At 42.8% G+C, this 19,474-nt stretch overlaps 1 protein-coding gene across 8 annotated transcripts in view; it reads left to right on the top strand.

Moving 5' to 3' along the window:
• The window catches only part of STON2 (stonin 2), a 151,488-nt gene that overhangs the window by 23,083 nt on the left and 108,931 nt on the right, over positions 1-19,474 (top strand). For 4 of the 8 annotated variants that reach the window (XM_047795248.1, XM_047795245.1, XM_047795247.1 and 1 more), the window contains exons 2-4: positions 3,116-3,172; positions 8,177-8,455; positions 10,739-11,023. In XM_047795248.1, the coding sequence (XP_047651204.1) occupies positions 8,368-8,455; positions 10,739-11,023 (373 nt within the window). In that variant the 5' untranslated portion in view covers positions 3,116-3,172; positions 8,177-8,367. The remainder of the gene's footprint in view (positions 1-3,115; positions 3,173-8,176; positions 8,456-10,738; positions 11,024-19,474) is intronic. The other 4 variants (XM_047795249.1, XM_047795244.1, XM_047795243.1 and 1 more) reach the window with 3 other exon arrangements.

Below are 19,474 nucleotides of genomic sequence, written 5' to 3'. Positions count from 1 at the left end.
CTATAGTCTAGGTAATGGACAGTCTTATGATAGAACATCCAACATATACGTGAAAATAAGTTATCCACACCATCTTCCCACTTTTATACATGAAGATATTAATATCTCTATTCCAAATATAAAACTAAAGTAAGCCAAGGTGGTTTATAAGATGAAGTAAGCCATCTCCTAAGAGTTCAAGGTACTAGAAAGTATTCTGCAAACTTTAAAGCTTGACCTACTATCAGGGTCACTCACTGAATGTGACATTCTGTTCAGCTACCTACGAATGTCATTCAGGGTCACTGCCTCAGGAATGCACCAACATCAGAGGCAACGTGTTTTGCAAGTCAAGTGTGACTTAGATCCTTGACTCTGAATGTGGAGCCATGAAGTTGTATAACCCCTCCGTTGAGATGGTTTATTTTGAAGAAAAATCTCACCATAGAATATTTATAATTATAACCTTGGGATAGTTGTCTATGTATATATGCATATATATTTGTATATATGTGTGTGTGTGTATACACACACTCAAATAATGTGACTTTAGATGGGGCAAAAATAGACATTTAGGGATGGGGTATTATGGTGTTTTTGATTGAAAGAGAGAAATAGGGGGGTGTGAGTTTATGGAGAGTCATGGATACATAGTGATTAAAGTTGAAATGTGACATATGTTCCTTTTGGAGTTCTTTCTCCTGCGTGTATGACTTGAGACTGACTGGGGTGTTTGTTCTGGTCACCAGTTTCTAGTGGAAGAAGAGTGATCAGTCTCTCTTCAGTTTTTAAAAATTAAATATTTAGATGAAAGAATGAAAGAAAAAATGGTGACGAGATAGGAAGAACAAACAACCAGAGCCACTCCATTTTTCCCTTTTAAGAACATCAAGGCTTCTGTTAATTAAAGTATTTGTGTGTGTTCTCCAGTGAACTCTGTTCTCTCATAAAGGAAAAGGATCTGAAAGAAGGAGGAAAAGAAGCAGCGTTCCAAGTCCTTAATCTCATTTAGGTCTTTGTCATAGGATATAATCAGACCTTCCAGGCATCTGTTTATTCTGAGAATTTATGAAGCAAGTAACATGTTACTTTTTTTTTTTTGGTCTTTTCAGGGCTGTATCTGAGCATATGGAGGTTCTCAGGCTAGGGGTTGAATCCGAGCTGTAGCTGCCGGCCTACGCCACAGCCATAGCAATTCAGGATCCAAGCTGCATCTGCGACCTACACCATAGCTCATGGCAACACCAGATCCTTAACCACTGAGCAAGGACAGGGATCAAACCCTTGTCCTCATGGATACTAGTCGGGTTCATTAACCACTGAGCCACGACAGGAACTCCTACCTTTGTTACTTTTAACTTCCTGACTAAACTTTCATGATTTCTGTAGCCCACTGTGACAGAGGTTGTTAAGTGTAAACCCATGCTTGATCTTCTTTTGTGTCACTGTACTGAGCACAGTTCTGAGTGCATAGTGGATGCTTATGTAAGTTTGCTGAATGTCTTATTTTAGAAGAAAGCGCTAAAGAGATACAAAGAATTCATACAGTCTTATTCTTTCCATTTGCCCTTTCTTTTCAGTTTTCCATTTGGCCTTGAGTTGCTTTTCCTTGATCAGGAAAAAGTTGAGACTTTACCTTGGGGTTTGGAACTGGGATCTAGTTTAAGGTGTTTCTGCCTAAACTCCTAATAGCTGTCTGGAGAGCATTTGCCAGTAACCTCAAAACCCAACAAGTGGATGCAGAGATTTAAAAAGTAGCTGTCTTAGCATATTAATATGCATGCACACAATGTATAGCACAAATATGCCCTGCACACACTAACATGTGCTCCTACACACACCTATGCACACACACACACAGCACACACATGCACACAGTCCATGCACACACTTTGCACACAGAATAGTGAGTATCATAAAGTGTTAATTCCTAAACACAAGTGAAGTTCACATGTATTCTTCTCTTTTTCTCCAATTTAATGTTTTTCAAAATAAAAAGCTTAAGGAAAAAAAAAGTAGCTTTCTAGTTGAATACATATAACCAAGAGATACAGAAGAAAGATAGCTAAATTTTCAGACTTAAATAGCCTCTAAACAAGGAAGAATGGAGTTGTATTATATGGCATAGCTAACCTAACAAAATAAAACATTGTCTCTTCTCTGAAGGGATTTAACCCATTTGGCTGTATGAAACCCTCCTTTCCTTCACACTTGATTTATAAAAGCTCTATAAAACTAATTAATATTTCCAGGACATAAGTATAAAATCACCCTAATTTAGATGATCCGAAGTAGTCTCTTTTTAAAAATGGACACAAGTCAGTAAGGAATGTTTCAGGGGAGGACTTCCAGTTCTTGCTGTAACGGGTTAACAAACCAGTCCTTTTGTAGTAAACACCCGCAACATCAGACAAAATGTGTATAAAGTAACTGTTTGCAGCTATTGGCACAATATTTTGATCCTGAGAGAAGGAAAACTCATGAAATGAGCTCAGTGATCACCTCGGCTCTCTTCCAGAGGAGCTTCCTGACTGCAGCATAGTATACTAGCGTCTCTGCTGAGCCCAGCAGTCCTGCTGAGTTAAGGAAACAAAGACTGGAGTTTGAGGCAATTGAAGCAGCTGAAATCTGCAGAGCAGGCACTGTAGAGGAGAGGGTGGCTTAGGAAAGTGGGGAACAGAAGTGTGTCTGGGCATACCCAGGGAGTCTTTGGCCAGGTTAGAGTGCACATGTACAGACTGAAACCATGTGAGATTTACCAGAAATGGTGGCTCCAGGGTTGAGAACAGGACGGAGATACTAAATGTCAAGCAATACTGGGGGTTGGATACTGAGGTCCAGCCCAGCCGCAGTGGAAAGACCTCCTTAATACCTTATTGATATCCCAAGAATCCAGAAAAGACACAGAAAGGCTGTGTCTTAGGGGCAAAGCCTATACTTTCAAGCAGGGTTGGTTTATATATATATAAAGGACTAGATGGTAATTATTTGGGGGGGGGGTCCCATGAGCCAGATAATACTCTCACAACTACTCAACTCTGCTATTGTAGAGTAAAGGCAGTCATAGACAACATGTAAATGAATGGAATGTTTTTGTTCCAATATCACTGTTTTTTGTTTTTTTTTTTTTAAACAGCAACAACAAAAAAGCAGAGGCGTTCTATGGTGGCTTTGGAATTTCCACATGCCATAGGTAAGGCTAAAAAAAAAAAAAAAGCAGAGAGCCAGGTTTGGGTCATCACTGTAGTTCGGCAACCCCTGCTCTAGAGTAAGACCTAATTTAAATCCACCCTAACAAAGCCTAGAATCCATTGCTGTCAAGGGAAATTGAGTTTAGAAGTTTAGTCCTGCAGTAGTTTAGAGGAGCTCGGGAAGTATCTTTGGCTTTTTAAAAAATCATCCAACAAAGTGAGAGACTTAAGTTTATGCAAGGTGGGCAGACAGTTTGACTTCTGGCAAAACTCAACTCTGCAGAGGAAGACCAAATCCAGAATGTCAGAGTTCCTGTCATGGCTCAGTGGTTAACGAACCCGACTAGAACCCATGAGGACTTGGGTTAGATCCCTGGCCTTGCTCAGTGGGTTAAGGATCCAGTGTTGCAGTGAGCTGTTGTGTAGGTCACAAATACAGCTTGGATCCAGCATTGCTGTGACTATGGTGCAGGCCCTTGGCTACAGCTCCAATTGGACCCCTAGCCTAGGAACCTCTATACGCCGTGGGTGCGGCCCTAAAAAGATAAAAAAAAAATCCAGAATGTCTTCATGTATCATCCACAACGTTAGGTATACGAAGAAACAGGAAAATGTTACCCATAGTGTGTATGTATGTGCATGTATGTGTATTTTGTACATTTTTATTCTTTTTGAAATCTGGTGTTATTTTATACTTAAAGAACAACTCATTTGAACAGTCACCTGTGTCTAGTGGCTACTGTATTGGAATCTAATAGCACAAGAGAAAGAGGAATGGACAAGTTGCTCTATATCCAAGTTGTTTCCCAAGCTATCTTCTACATAGTGTTTAAATTAACCTTTCTAAAACATTTACCAGCCCAGAAGACATTGAGGCTACCTACTATGTGATGAATCAAATTAATTTGTTCATTCATTCATTCATTCATTCAGCTATTTACTCAATAAATATTTATCAAATGGTGGACCCTATTTTAAGAATTGGAAATACCTACAAGAACAAAATCCAGTCCCCTTCCTCAGGGAGCTCAGGCTAATTGACATGATAGCCACATTGGAGAACAAGTTCATTATAATTTGATAAATGAGCGTAGTTAAGATACTTTCAGCTTACAGAAGCCATGGGGGAAAAGGAACAAGTGGGATTAGAGGGAGTCAAGGAAGGGGACCGTATATCAGAGTTCTTCATTGCAAGCAATAGAAACTGACTCTGGCCAACATAAGGAGGAAGGAATCTATGGCTGGGAGGAGCCACTGGGGAGCTTTTAAGGCAGAGCCATGGCACGGGCATTTTCAGGTTTTAGGAAGACCCCGCTGGCATAATAGGTTGGGTGATAGGCTCAAGGGGATGATGCTGAGGGCGGGGAGACAAGTAGAGACTAGTGATTGTCTAACTGAGAGACAAGGAGGATCTGAACAAGGCAATGGCAGTAGGAACAGAAAGCGTTTCAAGTGTTCAAACTCATTCCGAAATGTAGAACTGTCATTTTCCAGCCCCTCCCTTTCCAGGGCCCTCACTCCTACATGCCTCAGATAAACAGAGCATCACTCACTGTGAACTAGACATGTCATTTCTTCTTCTTCCTATAATACCTTCGCCCCTCCGCACTTTTGCTCAGAACCCTCCCCTCCAGTTTAAGATGCAGCTCATGACTGCCTACTGCTCAAGCTCTTCATAGGCTTTTTTTTTTTTTTTGGTCTTTTTAGGGCTGCACTTGTGGCATAAGGAGGTTCCCAGGCTAGGGGGCCAATCAGAGCTGTAGCCGCCTGTCTATGCCACAGCCACAGTAATGAGGGATCTGAGCCATGTCTGTGAACTATACCACAGCTCACGGTAATGCTGGATCCTTAACCCACTGAGTGAGGCCAGGGATCGAACCCGCATCCTCATGGATGCTAGTCGGGTTTGTTAATGGCTGAACCACAATGGGAACTCCTGGTATTTTTGTTGTTGTTGTTGCTGTCTTGTCTTTTACCACCCTTACTCTCTGCTGAAATTGTTTTGATGGCTAACTTGTCACAGTAGGTTAGAGAGCCTATTGTGTTATCACTGTGTGTCACTGACATACCTCCCTGCAATCTACTGGAGGCAGCTAGAGGCCAATGACGCCGTCTCATTCTTTCTTATATTGTCAGGCCCTAGTGTGGGCCCAGCACAGAGTTCCCAGTACATGTTCCTGGTAATGCTAGCTCCTGGTCTTGTGAAACACTTTGAGGTCCTGTTGTGGCTGATGGTTTCTGTCACCATACTCCTGCTCATTACATTCTGAGGAATGTTCATCTCCCGTAAGTGCATTTCCTGAGTCACTCTCCACTCAAATTTTTAGCAGCTTCCCATTTACTGAACTCTTAAGGTCCATCAGTCCTTTCTTCCCACATTTCCCTGGTAGATGCCTCAGCTGTCATCAGACTGACCCTTTCACTGGCCCAGAAATAAGCCTCATGAAGGTCTAATTCTTAATCATCACTTAGGCTGATCCCTGACCCAAGGATGTTCTACTCTTCCTTTCCAGTGGTCCAGAGCCAAAGATGTCCTGACTCTTCCCTTCCGGTGGCCCAGAGCCAAGGATGTCCTTCAATTCCAAAAACCTGCTCACTCCCTCATGGTTACAGCCCTTGTGGATCTTTCTCTGGCCGCGTTGTCCCAGCTATTCTATCAGGCAGTGATTCCCGGATTTGTCATGTTTGCTGTTCTGAACATCTTTGTCTCCCCAGCTAGATTGCTAGCTGCTTGAGTGTCAGTATCTCAAGGGTGCCTGGTACATATCTGAACACATAGGGCTCATGAACACGGATTAGAAGATCGATGTAAGGCAGATCTATTTCTCGGACTCCCGTTTAATCAGCCAACTGCATTCCCCACCCACAAATCTTAGTGTGCAAGGGAAGCTGAAGAAGAAGCTTTTCTCTGAAATGGCAGCCCAGAGACTTCAGTGAGATTTGTAGTGTCTCTTGGTCAACACTGCTTCTGATAGTGAGTCAGTACTCATTTGTGGTGATTCTAAGCTTTGCTTTATGGTTTACATTCTAAAATGTGGTGAGGTTTCCATGGAGAGTTGATTCCAGTGGGCTTCTGTGAGACTGGTTTAGAGAACTCACCAATTCCAGTGTGAATGTGGTCTCAGGACAGTCAGGTTCCTCTGTGGTTTTCTAGCTGCTCTCCCAGTGTTCCTCAAGGTCGGGCATCTTAGGGTTCCTTGGATGTGGCTGTTTCATGGCAGATACCTACGATTCACAGGGTTATGATAGGAGTTCCTGGTGGTGAATTTGTTCCACCAGGCTTTCTTGGGACTACTCATGGTCTGTAGCCAGCCCATGTCTGGATCTGTGATGGACAAGCTGAGGAAGGTGGGTGAATCTCCAGGGTTTTTCCTTCATTCATACTTTCTGAGTAGGAGTCTTGGTTCCTCAGCCAGAATGTGGCTATATCTGTAAAGAGGAAGCTGAGTGCGTGACTCCACTTAGCATCTGGGAGAACTGCTCTAAAAATGACCGAAAAGGGAAATCGCTAAAAATCAGAATGTGTAAGGGACAGAAATGGAGTGGTTTTGTATTTGCATTCTGGTCCCAAGACTTCTGCTGACGTGTACCTTCACGTGAGTCACTTGCCTACAGTAGCAATGGCGATAGCTGACATTTATTTATTTGTTTGCTTATTTATTTTGTCTTTTTAGGGCTGTACCTGCAGCATACGGAGAGGTACCTAGGCTAGGGATCCCGTCGGAGCTGTAGAGCGCTGTGCTAAAGTTGATTCTGTGGGACTTGAGAGAACTCTTCTGAGTTCTCTAAACCAGTCTCAACTCTTTGTAGAGTACCTATGCCTCAGTCACAGCAATGCCAGATCCGAGCCATGTCTGCGACCTACACCACAGCTCATGGCAACATTCGATCCTTAATTCACTGAGTAGGGCCAGGGATTAAACCTGGTGCTCTGTGAGGCTGGTTTACATTAATTCAGATTTTACTAATTCACTTTAAGTTCAAGAGTTAGATTTGAGTTGTCGTAAGACATTAATAGAACAAACAGTAATATAAGTCTATTAGGTATCCTCACATATAGTGTAATTGCAATGTGAGCAAAGGCTAGACTTTTACACAGTAATTCAAATTGGCATGTTTCTTTTCTTTTTTTCTTTGCTTTTTAGGGCCACGCCTGCGACATATGGAAGTTCCCAGGCTAGGGGTGAAATTGGAGCTACAGCTGCCAGCCCACATCACAACCACAGCAATGGGGGATCCAAGCCATGTCTGTGACCTACATCACAGCTCACGGCAATGCCGGATCCTTGATCCACTGAGCGAACCCACATTCTCATGGATACTAATCGGGTTCGTTAACCACTGAGCCACAAAGGGAACTTGCTGGCCTGTTTCTTTAATTCATATTTTTCACTAAAGCAAATATGCCCTACCCTCTTACTCCAAATGAACAAGATGACTCCATTTCTATTTTTCTTGATTGGTAAATCGTGCTTGGAGATACCATCTGGAGATGGTTGGGTTTCTGCCAAAGATTTAAATCAGGCTTTGCAAAGAGCTACCTGCCTAAGGCAAGAAACCATACTGATTTAATAGGAAAAAAACATGCTTTTATTTTGCCATCTGGTAAAGGAAAGTGAAAGCACTTTGAAAAGTTTTAATATTTGTTTTACAATGATGATATTATGTTATAGATAAAGGTATTTTTAAAATACAGTAATTGGGAAATTTGGGGAATCCAATTCCTAAAATTTGCATGATTAATTTTTTTTACTTTGCTTAATATATAATTTTTTAAATTGCATGATTATAAGTCTGATATGAAGGCACATGCACAGATGTTGATGCTAAAGGCAGATATTTCCATATGAGAAGTGAGGTTATGACAGGGACAGAGAAGGAGAAAGCTAAGTAGGTTAGAAATGACCCAGACCTCCTTGTGGGCAGTGTTGAAAGCCCTAGACCTGTTGTGAATTGGTTATGATGTGATGTTTATCCCTTTAATTGTTATCATTTTTTAAAAACAGATTTCTGCTTGGCAGATTAATCAAAGGCAAGAGGCTAATCTGTCTACGTTCAGAGTGTCACCCCCGACAAGACCCCCATAACAGACCCTGGGCTCCAATCCACTGCACTACCAGACCCCCACCCCACCCCAGACATCGCTCTGGGGGCTGCCCGAGGCCAGCAGTGTGAAGATGACCAGTGCCTTCCTAGCATGACGACCTTGGACCATGTGATCGCAACCCACCAGTCAGAGTGGGTCTCCTTCAGTGAGGAGCCGCTCTTTCCTGCCCCTTCTGAGGGTAAGGAATGCTTTTGTTTTGCTTAACTGAAAAGATTAACAACGAACCACACCTACTCATTTCTACTTGGTCCTTCTTGGGTTTTCAGGTCTTAGTGTGGAAAAAAGATCCAGTCTGTCACTTTTCTCAGGTGTAGAGTCTTCCACTTAGAAGCCTGGAGAAAGCATCTCAGGAAGCTTAGGGCCCCAAACAAGGGCCTAGAAACATTAGAAGGTATTGGCTGTTTTCTTCCAATGAACATGCACTTCATATTTACAAAGTAGTTTACTCTCAGTCATTTTTGATTGTTAGTCGCAAGAGCAATTTGGATTTTCTAGTTTTTAAAGCACAGTTGTTAAGAGTGACAGGTACTAGAGCCAGACCTCTTGGGCTCAAAGCCTGCTCCATCATGGTTGAGTGATGGACCCTTGGGTGGATAATTTATTTCACCTCCCTGGGCAGTAGTGTATCTGTGCCATAGGGATGATCACAGTACCCACCTCGGGGTGGTTCTGAGGATTAAATGAGTTAACATGTAAAGTGCTTAGAGTGACTGTCACATGGGAGGAGCTCAGGGATTGTCACCCATGATCATGATGAAGGTGGCTAGATTGACTTCTGAGGAAGTGCAGCAGGGATGAAGGTCAAGGGCGGGTATAGAAGCTATTTACAGAGCCATGTCAGCTGGCTCTGTTCCAAGGCCACTGCTTCTACTACCGGAAATCACCCCAGCTTCATTTACAGCACCTAGAAAGTGCATTTACAGGTATGCTCTCCAGTATGGTAGCCATGTGGCTATTGAGTCCTTGAAATGTGGCTAATCTGAATTGAGATGCACCACTGAGTGCATGAATTGAGTGTGAGTATAAAATACCTACAATGAATATTGAAGACCTAGTGAAAGTTAAATGTTTCATTAACAATTTTTTTTTTATCAATTACATGTTGGAATTATACATTTTCAACATGCTGGGTTGAAATACCTATTATTAAAAGTAGTTTCTCCTGTTTCCTTTTAGTTTTTTATTATTTAAATTTTATGTATTTATTTAGGCCATTTCCGCAGCATGTGGAAGTTCCTGGGCCACCTAAGCCACTGCAACAATAACACTGGATCCTTAACCCACTACATCTGAGGGAATTCCTCTTTTTAGTTTTTTGGGTTTTTTTGGATGTTTTTGTTTTTTTGTTTTTTGGCCTTTTTGCCTTTTCTAGGGCCGCTCCCCAGCATATGGAGGTTCCCAGGCTAGAGGTCAAATTGGAGCTGTAGCTACCGGCTTATGCCAGAGCCATAGCAAAGTGGGATCCAAGCCACATCTGCAATCTACACCACAGCTCACAGCAATGCTGGATCCTTAACCCACTGAGCAAGGCCAGGGATCGAACCTGAAACCTCATGGTTCCTAGTCGGATTCGTTAACCACTGCACCATGGTGGGAACTCCATCTCTTTTTAGTTTTTTAAATGTGGCTCCTAGAAAATTTAAATTACATGTGTGGCTCATCTTTTGTTTTTTAGGCCAGCACCTGGCCAAAGGTTTTGATTATATTTAGGTGGACCAGTTTGTTTGGCTAGTGATGGGAGAAAGGAGTTTCATACAAGTACTTTCATTTTTTTAAAGTTTTCATGTGGTAAAATTGGCCATTTTTGGTCTACAACTGATAAATATATCATTAGCACATGTATATATTTGTATAACCATTACCAAAATTGGGATCTAGTTCTGTTATTTAAAGAAACTTTTCGAAGGCTCTTAAATGTTCTCGGACCAATGAAGTGATACAAAGCTTGAGGAAGGGCCTCCGTGCCACTTTCAGCTGGTCGTTAATGTAGGGTCTGCACATGGTGGCCTGCAGACGTGTGTCGTTTGGACTGCACAAGTTTAAACTGGAGTGTCTTTAGTCCAGGCAGAAGCTCTCCTGTTGAGCCATAGTCCCCACCAGTCCCTGTTGCCTTTTGGTTTTCTAATTAGACCAAGTCCTATTTTTTGCTTAGCATCTGAGGGAATTTTGTTTGTGATCCCCAAGCGCAGGAGGACATGGTAGGATCAGAATAGTGAGCAAGACTCGCAGTCTCAGCCTGCGTGGAAACTGCTGTGGACATAGGTTATAGTTTTTACACATTTTTAGGAAAACACTCCTTGGGCATGGAGGCAGGTGGGCATGGCTGTTTCTTCACCCTCACCCACTGTAGTGGTGAGTCCTTTGATCACCCTCACCTGTCCTTTGTTTTTCTTCCACGAGACCGTTCTGAAGAGTGGCCTTCCTCACAGGGTGTGATGGCAGTTTCTGGTGTCTGTTTCAGGGAGCACTGAAGAGCACCTGCCAGGACCGTCATCTTCCTCAGACCAGTCCGAGAGCTCGTCTGGGGAGAACCAGGTGGGAGATGGAGGCTCTCAGGACCTTTCCCACTCAGAGCACGATGACTCTTCTGAAAAGACAGGCCTCATCTCTGAGGCAGCCTCCCCTCCTGGGAGCCCTGAGCAGCCCTCCCCTGACCTGGCCTCAGCCATCAGCAGCTGGGTCCAGTTTGAAGACGACACCCCCTGGGCCAGCACATCACCACCTCATAAAGAAGCAGGTAGGACAGGTGGGGGCTCTGACTGAGGTCTGTGCTCACCAGGGATGCTTTTCTGTGAGAGGTCTGCGAGGGCTGCCAGAATTCTGTTTCATCTGCTTCAGGGCCCCGAAACACTGGCCACTTAGGAGAGAGGAGACAGAGATCTCATCTGGCTTAATTCTACACCTTGTTTTTGTCAACATAAGCCTATGGCAGGATTTCTGTGTTTTAAGCCATGTCCAGCCTTTTACCTTTGTCTCTAGCTATTAACCTGTTTCTTGAAGTATGCTTGCTTGCTTATTTATTTATTAATTTAATTTAATTTATTTATTATTGGCATTACATTAGCCCCTAAATTGTGAGCTCCTTATGAGTAGAAACAAATGTCTCTCCAATTGTGAACCACCACCATATCTAAGGAGTCACCACTTACACACACGGATGTTTTTGTGTCCCAGACCTCTAGAATCCAGATCTTCCAGGGTGAAGGCTGTCATTAATGGTTAGGCTCTTACTTTGTGGCATTTAAATGGCAAGAAGCTGCACTGGGGAGCTGAGTGAAATCGGGAGACTGGGTAGTTCCCACCAGGGTGACCTGGCTACTTATTTTTTTGTGCCCTGAAGCATACCAGCTTCTAGAGGCTCTCAACATTTCCTGGCGTGTGGCCTCTTCCTCTGTCTCCAAATCCAGCAATGTTGCATCTCTCTGTGCCTTTCTTCTGTAGTCAGATCTTTCTCTGACCTCTGCCTTACTCTTCCATTTTTAAGGACTCTTGTGATTACATCGGACCCACAAGGATAATCCAGAATAATTTTCCCACCTAAAGGTTTTTAACTTAATCACATCTGCAGAGTCTCTTTTGCCGCATAAGGGGACATACTCATTGGTTCTGGAGATTAGGGCGTGGACATTTTTGTGGAGGAGCATAGCAGCATTATTTTGTCTACCACAGAGACCTACCAGCAAAAAGCCAGGTTGATGTTTTCCTGTTGCTGGGTTAAATGTTTTGCCAGTATTGTTTTTTTTTTTTTTTTTTTGTCTTTTATTCTTTTTTTTTTAGGGCTGCACCCAAGGCATATGAAAGTTTCCAGGCTAGGGGTCTAGTTTGTGCTGCAACTGCCAGACTACACCACAGCCACAGCAACACTGGATCCGAGCCACATCTGTGACCTACATCGCAGCTCATGGCAGTGCCAGATACTTAACCCACTAAGGCCAGGGATCAAACCTGAGTCCTCATGGATATTAGTCAGGTTTGTTACCACTGCACCATGAGAGGAACTCCCAGTTTTGATTTTTAAAAACAATTCCTTTGTGGGAGTTCCCATTATGGCCCAGCAGAAACGAATCAGACTAGTATTCATGAGGATGCAGGGTTATCTCTGGCCTCGCTCAGTGGGTTAAGGATCTGGCGTTGCCGTGAGCTGTGGTGTAGGTTGCAGATGTGACTTGGATCTCAAGTTGCTGTGGTTGTGGTGTAGACCAGCAGCTATAGCTCCAATTCGCCCCCTAGCCTGGAAACTTCCATATGCCATGGGTTCGGCACCCCTACCCAAAAACAATTCCTTTGTTTCTCAAACGTTTTCACCAGCAATAAAAAATAATTTAAAGAAAATATAAAGCATCATTCTACTGTATAACAAGCACTTCCATTTCTACATAACAATTTACACATTGGTGTATTTTTTGATGTTTAAGCATGGGATTTCTCAGTCAGTTGCTGCGGAGAAAGCCATAATACTCACAGCAGCGTGGATGAAATGACAGGTCCAGACAGACTTCCTAGTTTGGCAGGAGGGAGAATGCAACCTTTACTGAACACCTAATACCAGCAAGACTGGGCTAATTAAGCATTTGTGTGTTTGGGAAAAATTACTGAACACTGGGCAGTGAATCGGTTCAGAAGACTATTTATGTTTCATAAGATACATTCACTAACTACTCTCTCAGGTACTGTGCTCAGTGCTTAAACTACATCATCTCATGAACTCTTTACACAATCATATGGGGAAGTTATTTGATATTGTATTCATATTACACGTGAGGAGACTGAGACAGAATGGTTTGGGATTTACTGCAGTTATGTTAGAAAGTGGCGAGAGAGTTTGACCATCAGGCAGCCTGGCCCCAGGATATTTGAGCAGCCTAGGGATTCTTGTGTGGTTTATTTGCCTTGAGCTTCCTGCTGCAGCTGTAGCTTCCTCTACTCCTCTGCTACTGAGTATGATTTCTCTGCTCAGTTGTCCTAAAATGGCCCTACTTGCAGATCATTGATCATATTCAAGACATTCAGATTTTTTTACATCTGGTTCCTACCTTACTTTTAGCCTCAAAGATTTCCTGATTGCTCAGAACTGTTTATATGACAGATGGATTGATTTGCTTTAACTCTTCACCACTTATTTTTGCAAAACTAACTTTGGAGGTAGTCAAAATTATGTTGCCCTCATCTTTCTGAGGATGTTAGCTTGTTATTGATGAAGATTTTGACCTTTAATGGGTTTAATCTTTAAATCATCAAAACCTTATTGTTTAAGGCAGCAGTTTTCAAAGTGTGGTCTGTAGATCTCTAAGTTTTCCCAAGACCCTCTGGGGGGCCGGGGGGGGCGGGGAGGCGTGGAACCAAAATTATTTTCCTAATAATTCTAAGACTTTTTTGCCTTTTTTTTTTTAACTGCATTAGCATTTGCACTAATGGTGCAAAAATCATGGCAAGTAAAACTTAAGGCCACTGTGTACTCATAGTAAAACAAACAAAAAAAGCAATTTCATTTAATATCCTTAATGAGATAAAAATTATTTTATTAAATCTGAATTCTTAAGTACCTATTTTTAATTTTCTCTGTGACAATTTGGGATATGTGCATAAACTTTTGTGTTCCATACCAAGGTTTAATGGTTCTTTTGAATAAAAATGGTTACATTGGGGAAAAAATGGGTTTGAAAAGCTTTTTTAATTGAAAAAAATCAATTTAAAAATCAAAAAGTTTAGGAGTTACGATCGTGGCGCAGTGGTTAATGAATCCGACTAGAAACCATGAGGTTGCAGGTTCGATCCCTGGCCTTGCTCAGTGGGTTAAGGATCTGGCATTGCCGTGAGCTGTGGTGTAGATTGCAGACATGGCTTGCGTCCCTCGTTGCTGTGGCTCTGGCGTAGGCTGGTGGCTACAGGTTCGATTTGACCCCCAGCCTGGGAACCTCCATATGCTGCGGGAGCGACCCTAGAAAAAGGCAAAAAGGCAAAAAGACAAAAAAGTTTAAAAAACATTAAAAAAACTCAAAACAGGAGTTCCTCTGTGGTTCAGCAGGTTAAGGACCCAGTGTTGTCACTGCTGTGGCTCGGGTGGCTCCCGTGGTGTGGGTTTGATCCCTGGCCTGGGATCCCTGGCACATGGTATGAATGTGGCCAAAAAGAAAAAAAAAAGTCAAAACAATGCCCCCCCAAAAAAATCCTTGAACAAAATATCAGTATTTTATTTTTTTGAAAGCATAATTTTAGCTTAAAAATTGCTCAAACATTACTAATTCCATCTGTTTCCACATATGAACATTAAACGCAGTTCTGTGGAGAAGGAACTCTCTGTTGGTTGCCACAGGCTTTTCCTGCAGGACCAGCCCCACCTCAGCCGGTATTTCTAACTCGGGGACCCAGGAACTGTGGAGGTCTGTGCAGAGCATCAGGGTGGTAAAGAAAAAGGTAATAAACCAAGAGCGCCATCCCAGCTCTCCTGCTGATACCCAACTACCCATCAGAGAACCTGCTGGGTAAAGGACCTCACGGCACATCCCTATTACCCAGACTATTCTTGCCGACTAGGCCAGCTCCTCCCAGGTTTCCTCACATGACTGTGTTTAGCAGTGAGGAAAAGTGAGTGGTTGGTAGAGCTAAGGCCAGGTGATAAGCAGGAAAAACTAGGCTTCAGCCCACTCCACATGGATAATGCAGACATCCTTCTAATTAAGTTCCATTCTGGAGGCTGTTGTGTGGCTCACATTTTTAATTTAAATCCAAAAGATTTGGATAGCTGTGCTATGTCATGATATCATAGACATTAATTGCAGATGCTACACTGAATAGCAGTGTGCACAGCAAGTATCTTTGTAACAGTCTGAGGTTTCATGCAGTCACTGCTGCCTGCCCTATCCTGTGGGTAGTTCCAAGTTTTCCTAGTGCGGATGGCCGTATAATGGCCCCCTAAAACATCAGGTTCTAGTCCCTGGAACCTGTAGAAAGAATCCTTGCAGGCATGATTAAGTTAAGGGGTGATTAAGTTAAGATAGGGCGATGACCCGGGATTATCTGGCTGAGTCCTAAATGTAATCACATGTAAGAGGGAGGCAAAGGGATTTTGCCTACACAAAGGAGGCAATGTGAAGACAGAACAGAAGGGGATTTGAAGATGCTGGCCTTGAACACTGGGATGATGAGGCACCGCCAAGGAATGCCAGTGGCTACCAGTAGCTGGAAGCTGCAAGGAATGGGTTCTCCTCTAGAGCCTCTGGAGGGGCCATTGCTTTGTTGACATCTTTTTTTGGGTGGGGTGGCTCAACTTTGGCGTATGAAAGTGCCCAGGCTAGGGGTAGAACTGGATCTGCAGCTGTCAGCCTACACCACAGCAACGCCAGATCTGAGCCTCATCTGTGACCTATGCCACAGCACACAGCAATGGCAGATCCTTAATTCACTGAGTGAGACCAAGGATCCAACCTGTGTCCTCGTGGATACTAATTAGGTTTGTTTCCACTGAGCCACGATGGGAACTCCTGCCTTGTTGACATCTTAATTTTGGCCCAGTGATTTTGATTTCAAACTTTTGGCTTCCAGAACTAAGAGAGAGTAAATTTCATTTTTCTTTTTTTCTTTCATTTCTCTCTTCCCCTCTCATCTCTTCTCCTCTCCACTTTTCTGGCTGTGCCTGTGGAATGTGGAAGTTCCCAGGTCAGGGATTGAGCTCACACCACAGCAGTGACCTGAGCCACTGCAGTGACAAAGCTAGATCCTTAACCTACTATGCCACCAAGAAACTCCAAGAATAAATTTCTATTATAAGCAAATTTTATAAATTTATAAATTGTAGAATAAATTTCTACAAAGTGTTAGGTGTAGCGGCCACACTTAACTAATATACCAAATCTTCAAAATCTTAAAGTGGAACCAGGCCGCAAATGAGTCAGTCCGGGCTAGTGGGTCATCTCTAATAGTGCGAACCATGTATTAAGCAGATGTTCTGTGCTAGCCACCATGCTTTACCACCACAGTTTACAGCCCTTTACAAACTTTTTAAAGTTGACACCATCATGCATGCAGGTGGTAAGTTTCAGCCAGAACAAAGGCTCCATGGAAACTGATTTTTGGCTTCAGCCTTCTTCCCAGTCACACAAATATCACCCCAACAGACTGACTTTGTGCCATAGCATAGTTGCAGTTTCTCAAGTTTATTCTCGTTGCATTCCTTATATCGGTCCTTTTTGCTTCTGTTACATGCCTAGGACTCTCTGATCAGGAGTTTTTGTGGCAGGAGAAAGGGAAAAATGTGTATCTTGAACCCATCCCATGCAGCCTCTCTATGAATATCCTTTTATGAGGAAACCATGATCTTGGCCTTAGGGAAGTAGGTGAGAGGAAGACAGAGGAGAACTATTAATGCCATTCCTAGTCTGGATTCCTGGAAGCAAAAAGTGGAGCCTTACTCAGCCAGCTTATTTCAGACCTTAACATCCCGGCTTGTGAAGAGAAGTTGAGAAAGAAATAGTCACCCACACACACATACACAAGGAGTCCCTGGGTAGAGCAATGTTACGAACTCCTCCTTTCCCCTCCCCGCAACCCCCATTCCCCGACTCTTCCACAGTTTTTCTGACAAATGAAAAGTGGAAGAAAAAAAAAAAAGAATTTATCTTTTAAGCTGTGCCACCTAAAAATAAAGCCAAGGGGCATTGGATTTCAGCCTGGAAGCGGAATATACAATTTGCCTTCATTAAAATGCAGGAGGCTGGAGGCATGGTGGAGTAAGGGACAAAGAGACTGTCATTAGTGGTAAATCTCTTATTTTTGTGGCATATAAATGCCAGAAGCTGCACTGGGGACTTAGAGAAGCCAGGGAGTTGTTAGTCCCCACCCTGGTGACCTGGCTACTCATTTTATTGTGTGCTGGAGCATACCAGGGGTGATTGGATAACCAAAAACAACAGCTAGGAGGAAGACAACTCCAGAAATCCTTAATCCATCAAGGAACAATTTAATTACGGACTTAAATTGGGGCAGGATTTGAAGTAACTAAGTACCATCATGGTTGGTCTGAGAAAAACAAGGTGCATGACCTCCCTCAGAAAAATGTGAATGAAATCAAGTGAATGACAAAACCTTTCTATAACCACATGTATAGGAAAGAGCTGGCATCAGTTCTTTGGACCTGAGAATACTGGGAATGAGAGGGCATATAAAATCATGCTTCTTGAGGAGTGGAAATGAATCTGACTGGGAACCATGAGGTTGCAGGATCAATCTCTGGCCTTCTACAGTGGGTTAAGGATCCAGCGTGGCTGTGAACTGTGGTGTAGGTTGCAGATAAGGCTCTGATCTGGCGTTCCTGTGGCTGTAGTGTAGGCCAGTGGCTATAGCTCCAATTCAACCCCTGGCCTGAGAACCTCCATGTGCCAAGAGTGTGGCCCTAAAAAAAAAAAAAAGAAAACAGAAAAAAAAAAATCATGCCTCTTGAATCTTTTGTAAAAATTGTTTCCTGCGTTAAACCTCCTAAACTTTTGTGTAGGCTAAATGTGGAATTCCTGCATCTGACTTAAGACTACTTTGGCTCAGGCATGTTAATAAATATTCTCTTTAGAAAGGTTTTTATTAGAATCTTAACTGTCAAACGCTTAAAATTCAGACTTCAGTTAGCACAAGTACACTGTTCACACCTCCAATTCGAAGATGCCAGGTTACATGGTAAAAATATAAAAAAATTTAACTGAGAACTTGTTTGCCAGATGACTCTGAACTAAGTGCATAGATATTCTGTTAAACCATGAACAGCCCCCAAAAGTGTTTTATTTATTTATTTATGTGGTTGCACCTGTGGCATACAAAATTCCTAGGCTAGGGATCTAACCCGTACCACACTTTTAACAAGAGCCAAAGCAGTGACAGCAGCAGATCCTTAACCCGCTGAGCCACAAGGGAACTCCAGGACCAAAGTGTTTGAAAACAAAAACAAAAAACAGTTTTTTGGAGTTTCCTCCTGGTTCAGTGGGTTAAGCATCCAGTGCTATGGCTCTGGTTACAGCTGTGGCACAGGTTCGATCCCTGGCCTGGGACCTTCCGCATGCCGTGAGCAGAGCCAAAAAAAAAAAAACAGTTTCTGGTTAATCTATTCAAATCAAAATTGAATAATTGAATCTTTATATTTTCTTTTAAAGAAATATTTTTGGAAATATACCTAAGCCTAGGTGTGTTTTTCAGATTGGGTCCTTTAGCAGTAGTGTTTCTGAGGTTGCCTCATGGCACAAAGATTTCCTAACTTAGTATTTTGCCTCCTCTGACTTTAAAATTCTACCATGCGTCAGAGAGGATGTAGCAGTCAGCTTCCCTATCACCTAAAATCTTTATCAAGATTCTCAGAGCAAAGGCTGGATTTCACAGATGTGCATTTTACAAGTGTGTGATTGTGCTTATAATATATTTGCAAATGCACGCAGACACATTGACTGAAAGAGCAAAGTTCATTCCCGAAGTTAAAAAAAAAAAAAAAAAATTAAGGCACTATTATCAGCCTGAGGCTTCCTGTTCACTTATCCTGTAATGTGCTGACCTTCGTCCACGGACATGGCAATTTTGCGGCAAGGCCAAGGCTGAATTGGACCCATTATGCAGATACTGCAGGATATGAATAATTATAAACATGAAAAAAAAAAAAAACCCTTTGATTTCCAGAACATTTGTCCCACAGCCCTAGCAAAACACTAGTATTCCCTTGCCCTTCAAATGTCTTCCCTCACCACTTCGACTGAGGCTTTCCCATTGTGTCTGGGGAAGCTAATTATTTGGGAGCAGAGAAAGAGGCACTTGTTTGGGGGAGGACCAGAGATGATGTCAGCCATTTAAGAGGGAGGCAGGGGTGACAGCTGAGAGACTTAATCCTGAAGAAGACTAGCCCACTGGATGATTTCTATTATGTTTTTCATTCTGGCTACTGGGGGTGAGTGGTGGGTGCGGATGGGATAAAATCCCAAGCATTTGATGAATATGGAGACAAGGCGCCCTGCCCTTGGCATGCATGTGTCTTTCCCTCCTCAACAGAGGAGGTCTTATTTTTCTTTAATACCTTGAATTGTTCTTCTCTGCTTTAAAATGTAATTCATGACCTTTTTGGAATCCACCTCAGACAGAGGATTCGCTCAGGAATGAGTTTTCACAGAGCCTTTCTTCCTCCGGGCCTGACGCCCTATCCACTCTGCTCTAACTGCCACCTCTCCTGCTGTTC

Source organism: Phacochoerus africanus, chromosome 9, assembly GCF_016906955.1.
Source record: "Phacochoerus africanus isolate WHEZ1 chromosome 9, ROS_Pafr_v1, whole genome shotgun sequence".
Classification (NCBI taxonomy): Eukaryota; Metazoa; Chordata; class Mammalia; order Artiodactyla; family Suidae; genus Phacochoerus; species Phacochoerus africanus.
The sequence above is the reverse complement of the archived record's forward strand: the minus strand, read 5'-3'. Positions and strand labels throughout refer to the sequence as shown.